The sequence below is a fragment of the Pseudorasbora parva genome, chromosome 8 (genome assembly GCF_024679245.1).
Source record: "Pseudorasbora parva isolate DD20220531a chromosome 8, ASM2467924v1, whole genome shotgun sequence".
In the NCBI taxonomy this organism is placed as follows: domain Eukaryota; kingdom Metazoa; phylum Chordata; class Actinopteri; order Cypriniformes; family Gobionidae; genus Pseudorasbora; species Pseudorasbora parva.
Window position 1 is genome coordinate 48319391 of NC_090179.1, and position 27598 is coordinate 48346988.

General features: G+C 38.5%; 1 protein-coding gene across 1 annotated transcript in view; it reads right to left on the bottom strand.

The window, feature by feature from the left end:
• Positions 1–27598, bottom strand: part of LOC137084577 (NACHT, LRR and PYD domains-containing protein 12-like) — a 391414-nt gene that overhangs the window by 342365 nt on the left and 21451 nt on the right. Inside the window, exons 6-7 of the mRNA XM_067450866.1 lie at positions 21253–21426; positions 5627–5800 (exon numbers count right to left, since the gene is read on the bottom strand). Coding sequence (XP_067306967.1) covers positions 5627–5800; positions 21253–21426 — 348 coding nt within the window. The remainder of the gene's footprint in view (positions 1–5626; positions 5801–21252; positions 21427–27598) is intronic.

Below are 27598 nucleotides of genomic sequence, written 5' to 3' on the forward strand. Positions count from 1 at the left end.
ACTAAACTTTGTTAATTTTTTAACGTTTAGTTCACCCAAAAAACGACTTACGACAAAAACTAAAGACGACTTGCGACCAGAGAGTGACCTGAGTGATGCGATGTAGGAGTAGCGTAAGCTTCGATGTCTCTCTGGGCAACAAAATCAAGCTCTTCACTTATATCGAATCCTCTTTAAATTCAAATTCATGACCAGTGTTTTGTTTTCCTCTATTCTCTGCATATCCGCATTGGTCAATACATCATGCTTCAGGTCAGAGGTCACTCTTTTGGTGTAAGTAGATGCGCACAGTTGACTGCCGGAAGATAGATATTTTAGTCTATAAAGTCAAAAATATGGATATTTTTCTAATAAAAAATTCATAGCTTCTCTTCTGAAGGCCTTTATTAAAAAAAAATTTAAATGTCCTGATAATTTACTCACCCCCATGTCATCCAAGATGTTCATGTCTTCCTTTCTTCAGAAATGAAGTTTTTTGAAGACAATATTCCAGGATTTTTCATCATATAATGGTTTTCAGTTGCAACCAAAATACTGAAGGTCCAACTCAATGCAGTTCCACCTCCGTGTTTACAAAGCGCTCATGTGAAGACTAATACAAACACCCTCTAGCAAAAAAAAAGGTAAAACAACGATACTGGATGATTTTGAAGTTGAAAATCGAGTGTCTTTGCTAAAGGGCGTTTGTATTGGTCTTCAAACGAGCGCTCAGTAAACACGAGGGCGGGACTTCTGCCTACGTCTATGTGACCATTTACACGTGATTATGTCATCCTTGGCACCTCGTGGAGCTGCGCAAGTTGAACAATTAAGGTTGAAAAGTATATTCATTTTTTTTTAATGACTGATGATTTGACTAGATAAGACCCTATTCCTCCTCTGGGATCACGCAGAGGCTATGAAGCCCTTTGAAACGGCGTTGATTTGGACCTTCAACATTTTGGTTGCAATTGAAAACCATTATATGATGAACAATCCTGGAATGTTTTCTTCAAGAAAATTAATTTCTTTTCCACTGAAGAAATAAAGACATGAACATCTTGGATGAGATGGGGGTGAGTAAATGAACCTGTCAATTTTCATTTTGGGATGAACTAATCCATTAATTCTCTTTGATTGATGGCCATGACACTGTGTTCAATGTATTTTGTTGTTGTTTTTTGGGTTTTGTTTTTTTTTCCTGAGCAAAGTTCCGTTACAAGTTGGAATTGTAAATTACTCATGTGGAGTATAATTTGAGTATTTCATTTTGTGTTGAAATAAAAGTGTTTCCATCACAAATTTGTGTGTCATTGATTGATATCATATATGGTTAGTATATGCAGAGATGTGTAATATTGACTGAAATCATATATGGTTAGTATATGCAGAGATGTGTGATATTGACTGATATCATATATGGTTAGTATATGCAGAGATGTTGTAATATTGACTGAAATCATATATGGTTAGTATATGCAGAGATGTGTGATATTGACTGATATCATATATGGTTAGTATATGCAGAGATGTGTGATATTGACTGATATCACATATGGTTAGTATATGCAGAGATGTGTGATATTGACTGAAATCATATATGGTTAGTATATGCAGAGATGTGTGATATTGACTGATATCATATATGGTTAGTATATGCAGAGATGTGTAATATTGACTGAAATCATATATGGTTAGTATATGCAGAGATGTGTAATATTGACTGAAATCATATATGGTTAGTATATGCAGTGAGGTTGTAATATTGACTGATATCATATATGGTTAGTATATGCAGAGATGTTGTAATATTGACTGATATAATGTATGATTATTATATGTAGTTTATATGTATATTATATAAACTTGAAGAGCTAACACACCATTTCCCTATTAAAAAAAATATGAAATCTGTATGAAAAGCATATAAACAAATGACACAAAATATAAATAAATCCTATATGACTTTAATTTGACTAGCATATGATTGAGTATAAGAACTTTATATGATTTGTATATGAATATCAGATATTTTATATACCATTGCATACTGTTTACATGTAAAACTCGTATAAGATTTTTGCAGTATTCATACATGACCCAAAAGTTTTCTGTGTGCTTTTTAGTGTGAAATGGGCCATAAACGGTCTGGTTTTGTGTATGACATATATGGGACTTACATTAAACATATTAGATAATTCGGACTGATTTAAGTAAGGAAAATATATGGTCTCTATATATGAACCATATAGGTTTTTTTCAAATGGGTGGGTGTGTGCGCGTGTGTGTGTGTGTGTGTGTGTGTGTGTGTGTGTGTGTGTGTGAGAGAGAGCCTGTTTATGTGGTTTATGAGGACACAAATTTGTATAACTACATGGGTATTACACTGGTATTACACTATAAATGTGGTTTATGAGGACATATCAAATGTCCTCGTAATTCAAATGGCCTTAAAAACATACTAAATGATGTTTTTTTGAGAAAGTAAAAATGCAGAATGTGCAGAATGATGGGTAGGTTTAGGGGCTGTGTGTGTGTGTGTGTGTGTGTGTGTGTGTGTGTGTGTGTGTGTGTGTGTGTGTGTGTGTGTGTGTGTGTGTGTGTGTATGTGTTGGGTAGGTTTAGGGGCAGGGGCAGTGTAAGGGGATAGAAAATACAGTTTGTACTGTATAAAAACCATTACGCCTATGGAGAGTCCCTGTAAACCACATAGACCAACGTGTGTGTGTGTGTGTGTGTGTGTGTGTGTGTGTGTGTGTGTGTGTGTGTGTGTGTGAATGAGTGAGACTGTGTGTGTATGTGTATGTGAATGTGTGTGAGAGTGTCAGACCTGCAAACTCCTCAGAGTAAAAAAGGTGAAAGTGTCCAGCGAGGGGGAGTGGGGGGGGATTGGTAGAGAGAATATATATATGCTGCATTTATTTAATTAAAAATGCTGTGAAAAACATAATACAGTGAAATATTATTCTGATGTACATCATCTGTTTGCTAAATGAATATATAGTAAAGTGTCATTTATTTCTGTGATCAAAGCTGATTTTATCATCATTTCTCCAGTCTTCAGTGTCACTAATCATTCTCATATTAGGATTTGATGCTCAACAAACATTTATGATTATTATCAGTGTTGAAAACAGTTTTGCTGCTCATGGTGCTGCTTCATTTTGTGGAAACCACCATACCATTCAAACATTTGGGGTAAAATTAAAAAAGAGAGAAATTTATACTTTTGTTGATCAGACATAGGCTACATTAAATTGATCACAAGTGATATTTTAAATATTACAAAAGATAATAATTTATTTAATAAATGCTGTCCATTGAACCTTCTCATCAAAGAATCCTGAAAAATAATATGTATCATGGTTTCCACAACATTTTTAAGCAGCACAACTGTTTTCAACACAGATAATAATTAAAATTGTTTGATTATGAAATCCTCATATGAGAATGATTAGTGAAGGATCATGTGACACTGAAGACTGGAGTAATGATGATAAACTCAGCTTTGATCACAGGAATAAATCACACTTTACTATATTCACATAGAAATGGCTGCTTTCATTTGTAATGCTATTTCACAATATTACTGTTTTAACTGTATTTTTGATTAAATAAATGCAGCTTTGGTGAGCAGAAGATAAACATTTCAAAAGCTGCCAGTTAGCACTGCATTATTCATATGATATAGGCCTAGGGTTGGGCATCGAGAACCGGTTCCAACTTGGAACCGTTTAAAAAATAACAATTCCATTGGAATCGTTTAGAAAATTTGTTTTCGGTTCCGATCATCGGTTCCAAACGCAAGTTTTTGTTACCATGGCCACATGATTTCCGGTGCTTGCGTGCCCGCTTGTTCTTTTAGCCATGGAAGCCCGGTAAACGGCGCTCTGAAGTGTGGATTTATTTCACTTTTAAAAAGCCTGGTCGGCACAGTGCAACTAGTGTTGTCAAAAATATCGATACTGAAATATCTGAAAAGATACGATAGCCTGCTCAGTTTCTACAGTATCGATCCCAGCTGCGCCCTCCTCTCCTCTCCTTCTCTGACCGACAGCAAGTTGACGCGCAGCCGCATATTCTCACTCAGCCCAGTTACCCCTCTGAACACGGCGAACGCACGTTCTCCTGGACTTTTCCTTACGACAGCGTGTTAGTGTTAGTGTGTGGGATCGGTCTGAATTTCGCGCAGGATTGCACATAATTCTACGAATCCCTTAGTTTTCAAGCTCACATCTGAAGCGCAAACACACACATACCGCAATAAAGCCCCCTCTGACATACAAGTGCAAATATTTGCTTCTTTTTCCAGCTTATTATTGGTCAAATACAATCAACCAAATTCTCAGTGCACATTTTGAAGAGTATTATTGTAAACACAGTCATAAACAGTTCAGGAAGAAATGACGAATGAGTAACAGGAACAGTGTTCAGGATCCATGAGTGCGGCAGGTCTTAAAGGGACAGCAGTTATTGTTATTCAAAGTCAAACTACAAAAAGACAAACGATCACACTGCTCTTGACTGATCAATGTGTGTAACTTTAATGGTTTTATATGAAACTATTTAATTTTTTGCAAAAAACATTATCCAATGTTATTTTAAATTTAATTAGCCATTTTGCGTTTTTTAATTCAGTTTCTTACCTGAATGTTAGACCTACCTGAAAAAATAAAGCAGTCTATTTCATTTATATATTTTATTCTATTTTATTTATTTGTGCTACTTTTTGTAATATGTTTATTTGTTCTTATTTTATTACTGTTTAGTCGTCTTTTTAAATTCAATTTACCATTCGAAATCAAGCTTACTTGTGCTGTGTGTAAGCTATTGCAACACAATAACCCCGTTGTAAAAAATACAATGAGTTAGCAAATATTTGTGAGAGAATTTTAATAGCAATTGATCAATGTTTATATTGGAGAAAAAGCTTAAAAACTTTATCATATAAAGTGATCTCTTCAGAAGAACTTTTTGATTGCCTAGACTTTCAAAAGACAGACAAAAAAAATAATTATATAAAAAATGTCTAATTGACAGGATATGCAGCGTTTATCCCCCGTGGTATTGAAAATAGCAAGGCTTTTGGGTCCTCCTTCCTCAGGTCGTCACAAGTATTAAAATGTTCAAGAGGAGTTCATCCGTTAGATATTTTAAATAACCAACAACAGCGTTTAATGCTTTGTAAGCGGTTGTAAAGAGTCTCAATTTATATTATATTATTTATTTCAGCAGTGTTGTTGTGTAAAGCTATATGATTACTATGATACTTTTAGAACCAAATATTATTGCCCCATTGTTATTATTTTTGTATTTTAAATCATTTTAAAGGCCATTGTTTGCTTAGGTGTATTTTTATTACTACAAAAAAATCAGATTACTTGATTAATCGCCAAAATAATCGACCGATTACTCGATTACTAAAATAACCGTTAGTGACAGCTCTAAATGTAACAATAGTTTGATTCCTCTTTTCAATTTTGTTACTTTATGAATACATTAAATGATAAAGTTCACAGTGTGATGCGCAGGTGATGCTCATTTGCAATCACTCCACCGGCCTCACACCGTTCTCTCACGGCTCTCGCCCGCCCTGCTCGTCACACACAGAGACTCAGTTTCATATCAGAGTCACGTATGATCTTACCACAGTGTCTCCAGTTTACAGAGAGGATTCTCCAGCACAGCAGAGAGCAGCTTCACTCCTGAATCTCCTAGATTATTCCCAGACAGATCCAGATATCTCAGGTGTGAGGGGTTTGATCTCAGAGCTGAAGCCAGAGCAGCACAACCTTCATCTGTGACACCACAGCTCATCAACCTGTAGAGAACAATGACACACATTAAGTCTATCTCCAAAGCTAAACATGAGCACTTACACTAAATAAATAAATAACAATGCTGTCAATATGAAATATATATAAATACTCATTAGTTCACGTTGTTAAAATACATCAGTTAGGATTAGAGGAGAGAATATACAGTTTGTACAGTATAACAACATTATTTCTGTGGAAAGACCCATAAAACATGGAAACCCAATGTGTGTGAGAAAGTGTGTGTGTGTGTGTGTGTGAGAGAGTGAGAGAGAAAGTGTGTGTGAGTGTATTTGTGTATGAGAGTGTGTATGTGTGTGTGAGAAAGTGAGAGAGAAAGTGTGTGTGTGAGTGTATTTGTGTATGAGTGTGTGTGTGTGTGAGTGTGTGAGAGTGAGAGATGCTGTGTGTGTGTGTGTGTGTGTGTGTGTGTGTATGTGAGTGTGTGTGTGACTGTGGGTGTGTGTGCATGTCGGTGTGTGTGTGCATGTGTGTGTGTGTGTATGTGACTGTGTGTGTATGAGTTTGTGAGTGTGTGTGTTTGTGTGACTGTGTTCATGAGTGAGTGTGTATGTGACTTGTGTGAGTTTGTTGTGTGTGTGTGTGTGTGTAAGTGAGTGAATGAGTGTGACTGTGTGTATGTGAATGTGTGTGAGTGTGACAGTGTGTGTGTGTGTGTGTGTGACAGTGTGTGTGTGTGTGTGTGTGTGTGTGTGTGTGTGTGTTTGTGTGTGAGTGAGTTTATGCGTGTTCATGAGTTTGTGAGTGTGTGTTTGTATGTGTGTGTGTGTGTGTGTGTGTCAGTGTATATGACACTTATGTGTATGTTGTATGTGTGTGTGTGTATGTGACTGTGTGTGTGAGTTTGTGAGTGTTTGTGACTGTGTTATGTGTATGTTGTATGTGTGTGTGTGTGTGTGTGTGTGTGTGTGTGTGTGACTGTGTGTGTGAGTTTGTGAGTGTTTGTGACTGTGTGTGTGTTCATGAGTGAGTGTCTTTGTGAGTGTGTGTGTGTGTGTGTGTGCGCATGTCTGTCTGTGTGTTTATGTGACTGTGTGAGTTTGTGAGTGTTTGTGAGTGTGTGTGTGTGTGTTCATGAGTGAGTAATTGTCTTTGTGAGTGTGTGTGTGTGTGTGTGTGTGTGTGTGTGAGTACGCATGTCTGTCTGTGTGAGTTTGTGAGCGTGTGCGTATGTGAGTTTGTGTGCATGTTCGTGTGTCTGTGTGTTGTGAGTGAGTGAGTGAGTGAGTGAGTGAGTGAGTGAGTGAGTCAGTGAGTGAGTGAGTGAGTGCGGTGATGGACAGCTGTCCTCATCGACTGGTGTTTGGATGGGATTTTTTTTTACTCACTTTCATTAATTAATTCATTAAAAGTAACTCCATTTTGTAAGATCATTTTAATCTAAGTAATTCCAAACATCACGAGGCAGACGACATTAGTGATCAAATACAGTCGAGTTATTAACACGCTCCACAGCACCACCCAGTGGATTTAGTTATAACTGCGAGATATAGAGGATTCACTGCATTTACGCCAAGAGGGTAATCCAGCGCTCGGAAAGCGTTCCACCCATAGGGGCGGCCATTGCTAACCAAGCCATCACCTGCTGTTAGCATCCCATTGACTCCCATTCATTTTTGAGTCACTTTGACAGTGAATAACTTTACATCTGAGGCGTTTAAAGACTCCATTTGTCCAGTGTTTATTTCTAAAGAAACACGAAAAATCATAAAAGGCTCCGTTACCTTGTATCTTACACTATCGCCCCGCAGAAGCTGTTTTTGTAAAAATAGGCTAACGATTGCATCATAACCAACGCGACTCTGTCGCACAGTTGAGAAATTACCGTATAGACCTGAGGAGACGCTCGCAGGCAATCTTTACTGTCTATGAGACAGTCGGGGGGACGTGGAGACATAAAGTCTGATAAAGTCAAGGGAGAAGAATGGGGAGAAGCCCATAGTGAGCCAAAAGCAACGGGAGAAAATATTTAAACAACGTGATTCAGATTTCACTTTCCACAACTACTAGAAGACCTACAGCTGTCAGACAGGAGGCTCACGTCACATCTACGTCATCAAGCTCAGTCTGAGCCTGCGCAGTTCGCTCAGCCATCAGGAAGTGAGTGCTCCTTTACTGACATCACTCCGCCGTTGAAGTCAATGGGATAGCTCTGTCCATTTCTTTTACTGTCTATACATTTACGGCCAGCGAAGCAATATAGTAAAATTTCTATATTATTTTTATTTTCTGAATATTAATTACAGATCGAATATATTCGTGCTCACCCCTATTTATGGAAGCTGAAGTGTAGCAACATAAAATTTGCAATGCAATTTGCAAAATGGCAATGCATTTCAGTATTTAAATTTACATTTTCCATACCATGTGTGCAACATAATTCAAATTGAATAATATAATTTACATTTGCTATTTCCTACACTAGTTTTAACATATACTTTTAACATAAATTGTATATTGTAATACTTTATATAAGTTGCAAAATTTAAATGTATTACAGAAATAATTAGATGTGTTTAACATGTTCAAGCAAAAATTGTAGCGAAATGATCATTTAAATGTTATTTTTCTAAATTGCATTTAAACTCCCATTTAAGATACTTGCGATTGCATTTTGATTATATATCCCGCAATGAATGTAGCAAAATTCAATGTGGAATTGAAAATGCAAAACTCCATCTCGCCTAGGGCAACCAAAGAGCTAGAGCCGGCCCTGCCGCTGTCATAAAGAGAGGAAAAAATACAACCATACTGATATAGCAAACAATAATCATAGGCAGCTTGTCTAAGACTATTTGAGAGTAAAATAATCTCTGTTGTAAACCACAGTTCACTTCAGCGCAACCGTGCTCATGTTAAGGTGCCACCAACCTCTGGGCTGAAGGCCTCAAAAACCTGCTACCAACACCAATAAACAACACTAACCATTCTCTCTCTCTGTCTCTCTCTCTCTCTCTCACACACACACACGCACACACACACACTCAGACTCTCTAATTAAATACATATTTTTTATTTCTATGAATTTGTCATTTTTCATATCAGACCCCCGTACCCAGCCAAACCCCCGTTTGCTGCCGCCACGGCCGAAATCTCACTCTGAACTCAGTTCAAAACTTGAGAGCCCTGTTGTAGTAAAAAAACGTAATTTGGCACATCATTTCATCATGCTGTTATTCAGCCCACTGCTAATTAATGCCTATTGCAAAAAGAAAGAAAGCTTGAATAAAATAAGTCATTGACATTATAGGCTATTAACTCTACGTGCTGTCATGTCAGGGTGAATACTAGGACGAGCCTGAAGAAATTAAACCGGTAATTTTGACTGAATGGAAAAGAGAGCGCGTCTTTTTCAGGCAGACAGTGCAAATTATTTTATACCAGCAGGCCTAACAATCATACAAGAAACAAACTATGGAGCAACGACATTAAAACGCTGACTCTATTCATTGACTGAAATTGGCTGCAAGTCCACCGCACAACAGTGCATGTTCACATTTTTAATTGTCCATAACGACCCCAAAACTCGCCTGCTTGCCTTGCACATCTAATTAATGGGCTGACGAAGTTCTCAGACTATTTTTCTTACCTTCTTTTGTTTGTTGCTGTGGATGTTATTGAGCTTGTAGAAATTTAGCTCTTGCATTCTTATGAACATCTCACGCCGAATTTACTTAAAATATAATATTCCGTCACGTCATCGGCCCGATCCGCGGCCGTTACCGCCAACTGCGCATCTCTATGAGGCGGTTCAGCCGTGGCATGCAAGCCTGCAGTTATCCGGCCGGCCGAGTTGGGTATAAACGGAGGTCGGAGCATGTTGGAAAAATACATCTTCACACTACAAACAGCTCTTATGGTAAATGTACTCCATCGCCACTTGTTTGGAGTGCCAGTTTGAGTACAAATGCTGAACACTTGGTACATTTTGTGTAAATTGGTGAAGAATAAACTAATTGTTAGTCTAGGTGTGGCATTTAAATGGAATACTAAAAATAGTAATAAAGTCTAATTTACTTATGTCATCGCTTGGAGTTCTGGACACCATTCACTTGCATGGCGGGACCTACAGAGCTGAGAAATTATTCTTAATGTTTGTAATTGTTTAATGTCAACGTAAACCCTAGTGCTTATTGCGCTTCTTGTGTCTCCACCAGGTTATGCTGGGAAGGGAAAGCGAGGCGAGCTCCAGGGCATTTATTCAGAAACATCCCACCCTGGATTTTGCTGTGTTTACTGCATGTAGATGAATTCCAATGTGCTGCAATAGTGTTTATACAAATAATAAAAAACACTAAAAATAATACAATTAATCAATGACTTGTACATGATTTTATTCATTAAAAAATAATTTATCCACCCTGAGATTTCAATTTAATGTGTAATCCTCAGAAGAACATTAGTCTGCTATTTAAAAAAAATGCAGTAAAGATGAATGGTAACAACAACAAAAGTTTACATTAGCCAACTGTTTTTCATGCATTTACACACTCACTTCACTGAGTGCAATGGCATCTCATTGTGATATTGTAGATTGTCTGGCTAATATTGAGAAATAGGCTTGAGTAAGGGCTACATTACAGCCTTGAGTTTAAAACAGCATCCCTTTAAGTATGGCAAAAGGTGTAAGTGACTTCATCGTTTACATTAAGTGGTAGCCTACTGTCCAGTACCACTCAATGCAAACGATGAAGTCACCTCGAAAGCCAGTCTGGACACACGATAATAACAAAGACGTAAGAAATTAAACCATGATATAGAACCTAATATTTAATGGTTTCATTTCATTAGGTGAAATCCCTCCTACTCGAGGCATGAGCCCCTCCCACTTGCACATTTGTCAAATCCCTCCTACTCGTGGCAAAAGCCCCTCCCACTTGCATATTTGTCAAATCCCTCCTACTTGCGGCATAAGCTCCACCCACTTGCTGCGTAAGCTCCTCCCTCCTGCAGGTCTCCGGGCTGCAGCGATACATACATGGGCCGGCCTGCTTGAGTCCCTGAACACGTGCGGGCAAGAAGCATTTGGCATAGGAGGGGCAGATGAACGGAGGATTAAAATGAAGCACTCTGATTGGCCGAAAGCTTTACACACTGTGGCTCAGCGGCAGAATCAACGTCATGGATTGCACTGAAACCGGCGAAATGCGAGATGCAACAAAATGCGTACCTAGAGAGCAGCGAATCGTACAAGCGTACTTAAGAGTCAAAATGCGTGCTGAGTACGAAAAATGCGTACATGTTGGCAGGTCTGGATCATGTGACACTGAAGTCTGGAGTAATGATGATAAATTCAGCTTTGATCACAGGAATAAATCATATTTTAAAGTCTATTAAAATAGAAAACCATTATTTTATTAATATTTCACAATATTGCTGTTTTTGATCAAATAAATGCAGGCTTAATGAGCATAAGAGACTTCTTTCATAATGCTGCATAATTATCAATACTGGTAATATAATAAAGTCCTTTCACGTCACCATTTGGCCAGCCTACACTTCACATAATCGGCCTGTAGGTGGCGCTGGGCTTCATTAACTTTGATAGATTCATCAAATAGTAAATGCTGCATCAAAAATACAAGTAATACTACTTACCATTAATGTGACTTTTGGTGCTGCATGGTTTTGTGCGGTGCTTTTTTTGGCAGTTAACATCCTGTCAGCGATGCAATTTGATTTATTACATTTTCAACCGATTTGTTTCAACTTGTTTTGCCAGATCACGATTGGTTGGTGTAACGTTATTATACATGACAAACGGGGATTTATGAAATATATAAGAGAGATTTTTAATTAAATCGACACATTAGCTTTGATTTTTGATGAAAACAATGTTTGTTTTATTTTCCCCCGTAAAGCCACAGACACTCTCTGAAAGAACCATATATGACAAGAGCGCCGTTTCCGAACAGACTGAGGAAAATCAGCCGGTAAAACGCACGCAGCCCATAGCAACGCGCCACGGCAACGCCTCAGACCGACTGATAAGAAAAATAAACAGATATTTCCCGACTTTTGAGCCGTTCGTTACTATTGTACACATTGTCATGTTATTATAAGCCAAATTTATTTTGTTTCATTGACCACAAATATTATCATTAATATTTGTCTTAAAGGGGCACTTTTGATTTATTTTGAAAAAGGGCAGGGGCTCGAGCACCCAAAGCTCCCCGCTCTGCACGTGCCTGGTGTGTGTATGTGTGTGTGCTTGTCTGTGTCTGTGTGTTTGTTTTTGTGAAATATGAGGACATTACCCATGTCCCCACTTTTCAAAAGGCTTATAAATCACACAGGAGGAGTTTTTATGAGAAAGGAAAAATGCAGAATGTGTGCGTGTGTGTGTGTGTGTGTGTGTGTGTGTGTGTGTGTGTAAATTTAGGGGCTGTGTGTGTGTGTGTGTGTGTGTGTGTGTGTGTGTGTGTGTGTGTGTGTGTGTGTGTGTGTGTGTGTGAGAAGGGTAGGTTTAGGGGCAGTGTAAGGGGATAGAAAATACGGTTTGTACAGTATAAAAACCATTACGCCTATGGAATGTCCCCACATTTCACAAAAACAAACGTGTGTGCGACTGTATGTGTGTGTGTGTATATGTGACTGTGTGTGTGTGCTAGTGAGCAAGTGTGTGCCTGTCTGTCTGTCTGTGTGTGTGTGCGTGTTTGTGTGTGTGTGTATATATGTGTGTGTGTGTGTGTGTGTGAGAGAGAGTGATTGTGTATGTGTATCTGTGTGTGTGTTTTTGTGAGTGTGTGAGAGAGTCAATGTGTGTGTTAATGAATGTTTGCATGTGTGTGTGTGTTTGTGAGCATGGCTCATCAGAGAATTTTATAAAAAATGTATTCTCCTGACTAGCAACACAATCATTAGTATAAAGGGTAAATAAAATGGGTGAACTGACACAACCTTGCGGGGCCCCTGTATTACTATTTTCACCTCTGAATAAGAGTTATTAACTCTGACCTGTTGTGTACGATTAGTTAAAAACGAGTAGAACCACTTAATGCAGAATGGATTTACATTTAACTCTAACAACTTATTTATCAGTATCATGGGTTGAAGTGTATTAAATGCGGAGCTAAAATCTATAAAGAGTAAACGGGCATATGCATGTGAATCTTCTAAATGACTATTAACCAAACGAGTGATACAATTAATAGCATCCTCAGTGCCCCTTCCAACTTTATAAGCGAACAGAAATGGGTCAAGGATTAATTTAACCTGATTCTTTAAAACAGATACAAGTTTTTCAAAACATTTCATAATATTTGAAGTCAAAGCCACAGGTCTAAAATCACAATTCTCAACTGGGCACGCTTTCTTAGGAACTGGCGTAATTATAGTTTTTTTTTCCATAAAGATGGAATAATATGTGAGTCCAAAGATTTCTGAAAAATGGGACAGAATGCTGAAGTAAGCTCATTAGCACAAGTTTTTAGCAGGAACGCAGAAATACCATCAGGACCCGTAGATTTTTAGTGCATATCCCTCTAAATAACGACCTAACTCTCCCTGGTGCCATTTCTAGCCTCTGACCTGAGTCACATGTAATATAATCCAGATTACACATTAGTTCTGCGGATGACTCAAACCTAAGAAAGAAATCATTCAGGTCATCTGCTTTTTCCTGGTCATTGCTAGTTATAAGCTTTTTCCTAGGCGGTGCCATATTGGTTACAACCTTCATAACATCCCACAGTTTTCTAGAGTCCCCTCAATTAAAATTGTGTTCTATAGTATCTTTAGTATAGTAATTTCTATAGTATTTTCTACAGTATTTTTTCCTTGCCCCTTTCAATAACAAATTTAATTCCTTTAGGACTAATTTTAATTCAATTTTGTCTTGGTTATTAAAAGCCCACTTCTTCCTGTTTAAGCACTTTTTAACTTCTTTTGTTGTGTAACTTTTGTTATTAGGAAATACAGTTACATTATTCTTCTCTACAACTGAGTCTACACAAAAATTAATATAATCTGTCATGGTTTCTGTGGCAACCTCAATGTCCATTTCATGAAAGAGTTCCCAGTCCGTCGAAGCAAAAAAAAAAAAAAAAGTGTGTGTCTGTGTGTGTGTGTGATGGGTAGGTTTAGGGGCAGTGTATACACATGTATACATTTACTATAAGGGGATAGTAAATACGGTTTGTACAGAATAAAAACCATTACACCTATGGAATGTCCCCACATTTCACAAAAACAAACGTGTGTGTGTGTGTGTGTGTGTGTGTGTGTGTGTGTGTGTGTGTGCTAGTGAGTAAGTGTGTGCCTGTCTGTCTGTGTGTTTGTGTGTATGTGTGTGAGTGTGTATGTGTATCTGTGTTTGTGAGTGTGTGAGAGTCTATGTGTGTGTTAATGAATGTGTGCATGTGTGTGTGTTTGTGAGCATGCCTGTGTGACTGTGTGTGTATATGTGTGTGTGTGTCTGTGTGTGAGAGTGACTCTGTGTGTGTGTGTGTGTGTGTGTGTGTGTGTGTGTTCGAGTGAGTGAATGTGTGTGACTGTTTGTGTGTGTGTGTGTGTGTGTGTGTGAGTGATAGGGCTGTCATTTTTTAATAAAATCTAATTCGAACGGATATAAAATATCAAGCAATGTATTTGAATATAAAGCCTTCAGTTAGTCTACCGCATCAGATGTCGTCGCCGTCCTCTCCAGCAGCTGGACTTTGTTTACGGATGCCATAGCAACTCTCAGCGGCCACCAGGACTTATACGGTTTTATAAAAGCTATTTATTTGTTATAAAGTGTAATAATCATCTCAGAAAAAAATAAATTCTAATGTCAGACGCAGTTGAAGTAGTTGATTGTTTGCTTACATGGGGTAGGTTTAGGTGTCATTATGCCAACATTATCTTCATAACTTCTTATGAAATAAAAAGTTTATCCCTCAGAAAAATGAACTTACAGCTCGGCGCATGTGAGCGTGATGTGCGCTCTTCAGTGGTGAAGGCGCGCGCTGTGTACGTCATATAAGGACACACACTCAGAAGTAATCCGGTCAGGTCGTGTACACGGGGAAATGTTTCGTTTGATCGATTCATGAAAAGGTTTATCCACCCATCTCAAAACGATTACAATTTCATTCAGTTTGGGCATTTTTATTACGACTGAGGTGTTTATGGAGCATTTTCATTCAGATTGGACTTTTAAATCGATTACAGTGCTCCATGTTAACGCACCGACAGTAAAAAAAAATTGCGCTACATGGCACTTTAAAAACCGGATCGTTTATTTATAGTTCGATTACGGATATTTCACGTTATGTTCGAATGCAAATTCAAATATCGAATAAAAAGTGACAGCCCTAGTGTGTGAGTGTGAGTGTTTGTTTGATTGATTGTGAGTGATATTTGTGTGTGTAAGTGAGAATGTGACTGTGTGTGTGTGTGTGACGTTGACAGTGTGTGTGTGTGTGTGTGTGTGTGTGTGTGTGTGTGTGTGTGTGTGTGTGTGTGTGTGTGTTTGTGAGTGTGCCTGGGTTTGTATACGTGTGTGTGACAGTGTGTGAGTCAGTGAGTGAGTGTGTGTGTGACTGTGACAGTGTGTGTGTGTGTCTCTGTGTGTGTGTGTGTGACAGTGTGTGTGTGTGTGTGTGACTGTAACAGTGTTTGTGTTTGTGTGTGTGTGTGTGTGTGTGTGTCTGTGACAGTGACAGTGACTGTGTGTGTGTCTGTGACAGTGTGTGTCAACCTGTTCACACTCCGAAGGCTTCAAAATCTGAAGCATGGTCAAGTGCTATCCACATCACAGGGAAGACGCTAAAGGTGCCCCTGGTCAAATCCCCAAAAGCGATTGGCATCTCCAGCCGCCGAAGATTATCAACACATCACATTTCAAATATTGCCACCCGTCACGTCAGATTTCATTGTGAAATGTCATTGGCTCTCGAGTGTCTGGTGACCGATTGCGTCATTACGTCAGCAGTGATTGTGAAATGTCATTGGCTCTCGTGCGTCTGGTGACCGATTGCGTCATTACGTCAGCAGTGATTGTGAAATATCATTGGCTCTCGAGTGTCTGGTGACCGATTGCGTCATTACGTCAGCAGTGATTGTGAAATGTCATTGGCTCTCGTGCGTCTGGTGACCGATTGCATCATTACCTCAGCAGTGATTGTGAAATGTCATTGGCTCTCGTGTGTCTGGTGACCGATTGCATCATTACGTCAGCAGTGATTGTGAAATGTCATTGGCTCTCGTGCGTCTGGTGACCGATCGCGTCATTACGTCAGCAGTGATTGTGAAATGTCATTGGCTCTCGTGCGTCTGGTGACCGATTGCGTCATTATGTCAGCATTGATTGTGAAATGTCATTGGCTCTCGTGCGTCTGGTGACCGATCGCGTCATTACGTCAGCAGTGATTGTGAAATGTCATTGGCTCTCGTGTGTCTGGTGACCGATTGCATCATTACGTCAGCAGTGATTGTGAAATGTCATTGGCTCTCGAGTGTCTGGTGACCGATTGCGTCATTACGTCAGCAGTGATTGTGAAATATCATTGGCTCTCGAGTGTCTGGTGACCGATCGCGTCATTACGTCAGCAGTGATTGTGAAATGTCATTGGCTCTCGTGCGTCTGGTGACCGATTGCATCATTACCTCAGCAGTAATTGTGAAATGTCATTGGCTCTCGTGCGTCTGGTGACCGATCGCGTCATTACGTCAGCAGTGATTGTGAAATGTCATTGGCTCTCGTGTGTCTGGTGACCGATTGCATCATTACGTCAGCAGTGATTGTGAAATATCATTGGCTCTCGAGTGTCTGGTGACCGATTGCGTCATTACGTCAGCAGTGATTGTGAAATGCCATTGGCTCTCGTGTGTCTGGTGACCGATTGCGTCATTACGTCAACAGTGATTGTGAAATGTCATTGGCTCTCGTGTGTCTGGTGACCGATTGCGTCATTACGTCAGCAGTGATTGTGAAATGTCATTGGCTCTTGTGCATCTGGTGACCGATTGCATCATTACGTCAGCAGTGATTGTGAAATGTCATTGGCTCTCGTGCGTCTGGTGACCGATTGCGTCATTACGTCAGCAGTGATTGTGAAATGTCATTGGCTCTCGTGTGTCTGGTGACCGATCGCGTCATTACGTCAGCAGTGATTGTGAAATGCCATTGGCTCTCGTGCGTCTGGTGACCGATTGCGTCATTACGTCAGCAGTGATTGTGAAATGTCATTGGCTCTCGTGTGTCTGGTGACCGATTGCGTCATTACGTCAGCAGTGATTGTGAAATGTCATTGGCTCTCGTGCGTCTGGTGACCGATTGCGTCATTACGTCAGCAGTGATTGTGAAATGTCATTGGCTCTCGTGTGTCTGGTGACCGATTGCGTCATTACGTCAGCAGTAATTGTGAAATCTCATTGGCTCTCGAGTGTCTGGTGACCGATTGCGTCATTACGTCAGCAGTGATTGTGAAATATCATTGGCTCTCGAGTGTCTGGTGACCGATTGCGTCATTACGTCAGCAGTGATTGTGAAATGTCATTGGCTCTCGTGTGTCTGGTGACCGATTGCGTCATTACGTCAGCAGTGATTGTGAAATGTCATTGGCTCTCGTGCGTCTGATGACCGATTGCGTCATTACGTCAGCAGTAATTGTGAAATGTCATTGGCTCTCGTGCGTCTGGTGACCGATTGCGTCATTACGTCAGCAGTGATTGTGAAATGTCATTGGCTCTCGTGGGTCTTGTGACCGATTGCATCATGTCAGCAGTGATTGTGAAATGTCATTTGCTCTCGTGCGTCTGGTGACCGATTGCGTCATTATGTCAGCAGTGATCGTGAAATGTCATTGGCTCTCGTGCGTCTGGTGACCGATTGCGTCATTACGCCAGCAGTGATTGTGAAATGTCATTGGCTCTCGTGCGTCTAGTGACCGATTGCGTCATTACGTCAGCAGTGATTGTGAAATGTCATAGGCTCTCGTGCGTCTGGTGACCGATTGCGTCATTACGTCAGCAGTGATTGTGAAATGTCATTGGCTCTCGTGCGTCTGGTGACCGATTGCGTCATTACGTCAGCAGTGATTGTGAAATGTCATTGGCTCTCGAGTGTCTGGTGACCGATTGCGTCATTACGTCAGCAGTGATTGTGAAATGTCATTGGCTCTCGTGCGTCTGCTGACCGATTGCGTCATTACGTCAGCAGTGATTGTGAAATGTCATTGGCTCTCGTGTGTCTGGTGACCGATTGCGTCATTACGTCAGCAGTGATTGTGTGTGAGTGTGTGCGTGTGTTTGTGAGTGAGAGTCTAAGTGTGTGTTAATGAGTGTGTGCGTGTGTTTGTGAGTGAGAGTCTAAGTGTGTGTTAATGAGTGTGTGCGTGTGTTTGTGAGTGAGAGTCTACAGTCCCTGACAAAAGTCTTGTCGCTTATCTATTTTCTAGAAATACCTGATATTAACCTGACTTTTAATTAATTAATTGGTGTTAGAAATAGCTCATATGAAAAGCTAAAACCCTCCCAAATGATGCTTAATGCACTGAAATAAATAATTTTCACAGAAAAAATATGTATCATTTAATCAAGACAGAAAGGTCAAATTTTGGCAAGACAAACGTTTTGTCGCCTATACAGAAATTGAACAAATTTACTGCAAATACAAAAATATGAATTTAATATCTTGTATGACTTCCATGAGCTTGAAGGACTGCATCCATGCGGTTTGGCAAGGATTCATACAATTTATTGATGAAGTCATCAGGAATAGCTAAGAAAGCAGTCTTGCATGCCTCCCAGAGTTCATCAATATTCTTTGGTTTCGTCTTCCATGCGTCCTCTTTCATCCTACCCCACATATGCTCAATGATGTTCATGTCTGGTGACTGGGCTGGCCAATCCTGGAGCATCTTGATCTTCTTCGCCTTGGGGAACTTTGATGTGGAGATGGAAGTATGCGATGGAGCACCGTCCTGCTGCAGAATTTGGCCTCTTTTATGGTTGGGAATATAAGAGGTAGCTAAGATTTCTTGGTATTTTAGACTATTGATGTTGCCTTCCACCCTGCAGATCTCTCGCACACCCCCATACTGGATGTAACCCCAGACCATGATTTTTCCGCCACCAAACTTCACTGTTTTCTGGGTGAATCTCGGATCCATTCTGGCTCCAGTAGGTCTCCTGCAATATTTGCGGCGACTGTGGTGTAATTCAACAGAAGATTCATCTGAAAAATCCACCTTCTGCCACTTTTCCTGCGTCCATCCTTTTAGCAGGCTGTGGGCCTTGGCAAATGCCACACGGTTTTTCAATTGTCTTTTGTTTAGTGCTGGCTTCTGGGCACTGATTCAACCATGGTGGCCATTTCGAGACAGAATCCGACAAACTGTTCTGGTTGACACAGGGACTTCAGGTGACCAGGTCTCGTGGAGCTCTGCTGCAGTGGAAAATGGGCTGGCCTTGGATTTTCGAGCCAACAAACGGTCCTTGTGAGCAGTTGTCTTGCGGGGTCTGCCTGACCTGGGCTTGTCAAAAACGTCTCCAGTCTCTTCAAATCTTTTTTTTATCCTCTGTACTTGACGCTGAGACACATTGAAGGTGTCTGCCACATCAGCAGTGGATCTGGTCTTCAGCCTCTTGATAATCAAAACTTTAGTCTCTGGGTGAATCTTAGGCATGTTTGCAGAGGTCTAGTTGCAGTTGATGTGAAGGTCTAGCGAACTGGGGTTCTTTTTATACACACTTGAGACCTAATTGATCCATTATTAGTCACAGGGGAAGCTCATATGACAAGGTGACAACACTTGTGTCTTTGCAAAAATGGACTCAATGGACTTTACCAAGCTGTGAATATTAGAATACTTTTTGAACGTTTAGTTTTTCACTGAAACATTATCACAAAAGCTGGTGGGATTAAAATGAGCCATTTCTTGTAAAAATATCTTGATTAGAAATATATTTCAGCGGCACTTTAGGTCAATTTGTACACAAGCGACAAGACTTTTGTCAGGGACTGTATGTGTGTGTTAATGAGTGTGTGCGTGTGTTTGGGAGTGAGAGTCTATGTGTGTGTTAATGAGTGTGCGCGTGTGTTTGTGAGTGAGAGTCTATGTGTGTGTTAATGAGTGTGTGCGTGTGTTTGCGAGTGAGAGTCTAATTGTGTGTTAATGAGTGTGTGCGTGTGTTTGCGAGTGTGTGTGTGTGAGAGAGAGAGTCTATGTGTGTGTTAATGAGTGTGTGCGTGTTTGCATGTGTGTGTGTGTGAGAGAGAGAGTCTATGTATGTATTAGTGTGTGCGTGTGTTTGTGTGCTTGTTTTTGTGACATATGAGGACACAAATGTGTATAATGCCATGGGTATGACACAGGTATTACAGGAGAGGGTGAAATATGAGGACATTACCCATGGCCCCACTTTTCAAAAGGCTTATAAATCACACAGGAGGAGTTTTTTGAGAAAGTAAAAATGCAGAATGTGTATTTACATTTAATATTGCTGTTTAATTAAACTATTCAAGTGTAAATCATTTCATAATTTGATTAAAACATACAAAATAATGCGTAATCTAATTACAGGTCCAGTCAGCATAATCGGTGTTGGACGGCTCTCTTACTGCTGAACATTTGGACTGTTACTGACGCTGGAGTTTGGATTGTTCTGGGTTACCGTTGGCCTTTCCGGACTGCTTTCTGCTGTGAACACCTGCCTGTTTCTGATCGTCAGTTGGGATGTCTCTGTTGGTTTTGTTTGCTCCTCGTCTGACTATCCTGCTTGTCTGACACTGATTCTCGCCTCATGATTTGGATTTGATTGTCCTGGATTCTGACCTCCTGCCTGCCTGACCATTCTCTTCAGTTCTGAGCTGTTTTGGGGTCTTGCGGTTTGGACTGTCTTTATTATTGTTTCAATAAATTGAAGTTAAGCATTCTTCTGCTTTTGGGTCCTCCTTCCTCAGGTCGTCACAAGTAGTAAAATGTTCAAGAGGAGTTCATCCATTAGATATTTTAAATAACCAACAACAGCGTTTAATGCTTTGTAAGCGGTTGTAAAGAGTGCGTCTCAATGTATATTATATTATTTATTTCAACAGTGTTGTGTAAAACTATATGATTACTATGATACTTTTAGAACCAAATATTATTGCCCCATTGTTATTATTTTTGTATTTTAAATCATTTTAAAGGCCATTGTTTGCTTAGGTCTATTTTTATTACCACAAAAAATCAGATTACTCGATTAATCGTCAAAATAATCAACCGAATACTCGATTACTTAAAAAATAACCATTAGTGACAGCTCTAAATGTAACAATAGTTTGATTCCTCTTTTCAATTTTGTTACTTTATGAATACATTAAATTATAAAATTCACAGTGTGATGCGCAGGTGATGCTCATTTGCAATCACTCCACCGGCCTCACACCGTTCCCTCACGGCTCTTGCCCGCCCTGCTCGTCACACACAGAGACTCAGTTTCATATCAGAGTCACGTATGATCTTACCACAGTGTCTCCAGTTTACAGAGAGGATTCTCCAGTCCAGCAGAGAGCAGCTTCACTCCTGAATCTCCTAGATTATTCCCGTTCAGATCCAGATATCTAAGGTGTGAGGGGTTTGATCTCAGAGCTGAAGCCAGAGCAGCACAACCTTCAGCTGTGACACCACAGCTCCTCAACCTGTAGAGAACAATGACACACATTAAGTCTATCTCCAAAGCTAAACATGAGCACTTACACTAAATAAATAAATAACACAATGCTGTCAATATGAAATATATATAAATACTCATTAGTTCATGTTGTTAAAATACATCAGTTAGGATTAGAGGAGAGAATATACAGTTTGTACAGTATAACAACATTATTTCAGTGGAAAGACCCATTAAACATGGAAACCCAATGTGTGTGAGAAAGTGTGTGTGTGTGTGTGTGTGTGTGTGTGTGTGTGTGTGTGTGTGTGTGTGAGTGTGAGAGAGAAAGTGTGTGTGTGAGTGTATTTGTGTATGAGAGTGTGTGTGTGTGTGTGAGAGAAAGTGAGAGAGAAAGTGTGTGTGTGAGTGTATTTGTGTATGAGAGAGTGTGTGTGTGTGTGTGTGTGTGTGTGTGTGTGTGTGTGTGTGTGTGTGTGTGAGAAAGTGAGAGAGAAAGTGTGTGTGTGAGTGTATTTGTGTATGAGAGAGTGTGTGTGTGTGAGAGAGAGAGAGAGAGAGAGAGAGAGAGAGAGAGAGAGAGAGAGAGAGTGATGCTGTGTGTGTATGTTTGTGTATAAGTTTGTGAGTGTGTGTGTTTGTGTGACTGTGTTCATGAGTGAGTGTGTATGTGACTGAGTGTGCATGTGAGTGTGTGTGTGTGTGTGTGAGAGAGTGTCTGTATGTGTGACTGTGTGTATGAGTGTATATATGTGTGTGTTTGTTTGTGAGTGAGTGTCGCCTATGGAATGTCCCCACATTTTACAAAAACAAACGTGTGTGACTGTGTGTGTGTGTATGTGTGTGTGTGTGACTGGGTATGTGTGCATGTCTGTGTGTGCGTGTATGTGACTGTGTGTGAGTTTGTGTGACTGTGTTCATGACTGAGTGTGTACGTGACTGTGTGTGAGTTTGTTGTTGTATGTGTGTGTGTGAGTGAATGAGTGTGACTGTGTGTGTATGTGAATGTGACAGTGTGTGTGTGTGTGTGTGTATGCGACTAAGTTTGTGAGAGTGAGTTTGAGTGAGTTTATGCGTGTTCATGAGTTTGTGAGTGTGTGTTTGTATATGTGTGTGTGTGTGTGTGTATGTGTATGTGACTGTGTGTGTGTATGTATGTGACTGTGTGTGTGCGCGCGCATGTCTGTCTGTGTGTTTATGTGACTGTGTGTGTGTGTTTGTTTTTGTGAAATATGAGGACACAAATGTGTATGATGCCATGGGTATGACACAGGTATTACAGGAGAGGGTGAAATATGAGGACATTACCCATGGCCCCACTTTACAAAAGGCTTATAAATCACACAGGAGGAGTTTTTATGAGAAAGTAAAAATGCAGAATGTTTCCTGTGAAGGGTAGGTTTAGGGGTAGTGTGTGTGTGCGTGTGCGTGTGCGTGTGCGTGCGCGTGTGTGTGATGGGTAGGTTTAGGGGCAGTGTAAGGGGATAGAAAATACGGTTTGTACAGTATAAAAACCATTACGCATATGGAATGTCCCCATATTTCACAAAAACAAACATGCATGTCTCTTTCTGTCTGTGTGTGTGTGTAATTGTATCTGTGTGTATCTGTGTGCGTGTGTGTGTGGGTGTAATCAATGTTACATTGTACAGATCACACATTTATAGTTGTAAATGCGAGTATAGTAAATATGAGTAAGTGTGTGTGTGTGTGTGTGTGTGTGTGTGCATGAGTGAGTAAGAGTGTGTGTGTGTGTGTGCGCGCGAGTGTGTGCGAGTTTGTGAGTGTGTGTGATTGTGTGTGCGTGGTGTCCCATATGGAAAAGTCTTGCTAAAAACATATGTGATTCTTATATGTTCCAATAGAAAACTATAAGGATCATATATGCTGCAAAAACCACATATACAAATTGTACAATATTCATGTATTTTCAATCATATATGTCCTACACTGTAAAAAAAACTATATGCTGGATTGTGTTAAATACAACCCCTGCAAATCAGTAAGATTTTACTTTAGTGAATGAATTAGCAAGTAAAACGAATAAAAATGGGTAACCCTAACGCAAAGAAAATATTTCCTTATATATGTGAATGATAAATATATTAAATTATTTAACTGCATATTAAAAATATACAGGATAAATATATTACAATATTTAATAATACATGAGGAATTGCTGCTTTCAATTAGAAAAATATGTGACAATATATTTACTTATATATCATAATGTATGTCATTTTATTTGATGTGCATGTGATGATATACCCAAAAATATATTGAACAAAATAATATATATATTACAAAATAAAGGAACTGTAGTCCGTTACAGTTACTGAGAAAGTGCTATTATATTACAGTTACTTATGAAAATGTTAACAATTACAAAGGGTTTTATATATATATATATATATATATATATATATATATATATATATATATATATATATATATATATATATATATATATATATATATATATATATATATATATATATATATATATACACACACATACAGTTAACAATAACACAAGTCAAGCACACTGGCATGTTCCTACATATTTAGCAAAGAGCTATAACTCCTGAAAAGTGCACCGGTATTATTGTTAATAAAAGTAACAGTTTTATTGCTTTTTGGCCAAAAGTCAACCTCACTATATCCACTATTTCACCCTATCTCCTTCTATTAATTTGAGCAAAACCACATTAAATAACAATTAATTTTAACATTTAACCTCCTTTAAATCAGAAGTATGATGGGAAGTAGAAATTTGTTGTAACTCATTCTGTAAAAGTGTTTATGTGTGTACATGCATTCACATTAATATGGGAAATTCAATCTACAGTAAGGCTACACAATAAAGGATACAACTTAATGGATATTACATGTAATACTATTTATATCTTAATTACTAAATATTGTATGTGTTAAAATATAGCCATATTTTATAAATATAGTCAATATGCATACATTGCAGTAGCTATATTAAAAAAGGCTTTAGTTTCCTTTATTCCTTTATATTTCGTTTAATATAGGCTATTTTGCATATAATTGCAGTATATTCCCATATATTTGTTTCGTCATGTTCTACCCATACAAACTATTTGTTAATAGCAATATTAGCAATATTTAAAAAATAATAATTAAACACACACTCTAGGCTTAGACGATGTAAAGTGTTAGCGTTAGGCTTAGACGATGAAGATTTCTGTAACAAAAATAGCCTTAGTTCTGTAATCGCAAACTGCGCATGCGTCAACGCGCCGCGGCCAGGAGGAAATCAATCGCGGGTTCTTGTTGTCTCCGTGATATGATTGCCTCCCAGCGGGACCGCGAAGTGTCGAGCTCCAGGTAAGAATTGTGTTTGTCATGTCGTTCTCAATGCAAATGTTAACTTATTTAATGGCAAGATTTGCTAAAAGATTTGTAAATTGTTCGTTTCTGTTATCATGTCGGTACCACAGCCTTATTGTTAAGTAACGTACAGGTAACGTTAAGCCTAATTATGCTGCGCGCACGTGCAAAAATTAAATTACAAGTATTTAATGTGCAAAAACAAGTGAAAAATGCTTATATTTGTATTAAAGTAAACTGTATGATTGGTCTCCTCATTTGTTAGTCCCTTTGAATAAAAGCGTCTGCTAAATGATCAAATGTAAAAAACAACTATTCTAGTTGTTTAACTATGTCATTTGATAACTAAGTTAAACCCTAAAGCACATGGTTTGCATAGATAACGTTATAAAACGATTGTGTGACACAGTGAAAGCTGTGTGACACTGACAAAAAGCAAAAGTTAGAAAAAATGTAATGTGATGTTTACCGGTATGTTCCTTTTGTCATCATTGATAGTCTATTTTGTGCCAATTCACTTTAAAAGAGTTAATGTTTTAGTGAACTTGAGTTTGCAAATGGCTCTAATGTAGTTAAAATATAGCTAAAATATAAACTTCTATCATTTGCATTCATGTAACTGCAACATATGAATCTAAATGATGTACAATATTACAATTTTGTAATAGAAAGTAAGTTACTGTATAAGAATATTGTTATACTGAAAAAAACATTATATTGAAACGTGTTTCTAATATTCCTGTATGTAAAAGGGGTGGTCAAGAAGATTTTCTTTTTCTTCCACACAGAAAGATCTTCATGAAAACATTTGAAGACCACGCAAGAAGAACAGGTTCAGCCACAGACTGTTTCATCCCATGAGGACTGGTTCAGTTCTGAACGGGAAGTGTTAAAGAAGTTTATGTAATGTGAGTTGTAAGACTTGAACTAATGTTAACAAATTAGACTTTATTGTAATGTATTAACTAACATGAACTAACAATGAGCAATACATTATTACAGTATTTATTAAACTTTGTCAATTTTTAACGTTTAGTTCACCCAAAAAATGTATGTTGTTAAATGACCCTCATGTCGTTCCAAACCCATAAGACGTTCATTTATTTTCAGAACACAACAAATAAAGCTTTAATATGTGTACTATAATTACTAAATGTATATGTATGTGTATGTAAAATTATAAAGTAAGTTAATATAGTAAAGTTAATATGTAAAATAAGTTAATATAGCAATTGATATAGATACTGATATAGATATCCATATTTATAACCTTATTGACTAAAATAACCAGCTCATGGCAGACGACTTGCGTCCAGAGAGTGACCTGAGTGATGCGATGTAGGAGTAGCGTAAGCTTCAATGTCTCTCTGGGCAACAAAATCAAGCGCTTCTCTTATATCGAATCCTCTTTAAATTCAAATTCGTGACCAGTGTTTTGTTTTCCTCTATTCTCTGCATAACCGCATTCATCAATACATCATGCTTCAGGTCAGAGGTCACTCTTTTGGTGTAAGTAGACACGCACGGTTGACTGCCGGAAGATAGATATTTTAGTCTATAAAGTCAAAAATATGGATATTTTTCTAATAAAAAATTCATAGCTTCTCTTCTGAAGGCCTTTATTAAAAAAAAATTTAAATGTCCTGATAATTTACTCACCCCCATGTCATCCAAGATGTTCATGTTTTTCTTTCTTCAGTCAAAAAGAAATTCAGTTTTTTGAACAAAATATTCCAGGATTTTTCATCATATAATGGTTTTTAGTTGCAACCAAAATACTGAAGATCCAAATCAATGCAGTTCCACCTTCGTGTTTACAAAGCGCTCAGGTGAAGACTAATACAAACGCCTTCTAGCCAATAAAAAAAATATAAAATAACGATATTGGATGATTTTGAAGTTGAAAATTGAGTGTTTTTGCTAAAGGGCGTTTATTAGTCTTCACATGAGCGCTTCGTAAACACGAGGGCGGGACTTCTGCCTTCGTCTATGTGACCATTTCCACGTGATTAGGTCATCCTTGGCACCTCGCAGAGCTGAGTAAGTTGAACAATTAAGGTTGAAGAGTATATTCATTTTTTTAAATGACTGATCGTTTGACTAGATAAGACCCTTTTCCTCATCTGGGATCACGCAGAGGCTATGAAGCCCTTTGAAACGGCGTTGATTTGGACCTTAAACATTTTGGTTGCAATTGAAAACCATTATATGATGAACAATCCTGGAATGTTTTCTTCAAGAAACGTAATTTTTTTTCCACTGAAGAAATATACATGAACATCTTGGATGAGATGGGGGTGAGTAAATGATCAGTCAATTTTAATTTTGGGGTGAACTAATCCGTTCATTATCTTTGATTGATGGCCATGACACAGTCTTCAATGTATTTTGTTGTTGTTTTTTGGGTTTTGTTTTTTTCCTGAGCAAAGTTCAGTTTGCTATCAAGTTGGAATTGTAAATTACTCATGTGGAGTATAAATTGATTATTTCATTTTGTGTTGAAATAAAAGTGTTTCCATCACAAATTTGTGTATGTCATTGATTGAAATCATATATGGTTAGTATATGCAGAGATGTTGTAATATTGACTGAAATCATGTAGGATTATTATATGTAGTTTATATGTATATTATATAAACTTGAAGAGCTAACACACCATTTCCCTATTAAAAACATATGAAATCTGTATAAAAAGCCTATAAACAAATGACACAAAATATAAATAAATCCTATATGACTTTAATATGACTAGCATATGATTCAGTATAAGAACTTTATATGATTTGTATATGAATATCATGTATTTTCTACTAATACCATTGCATACATTTTACATGTAAAAC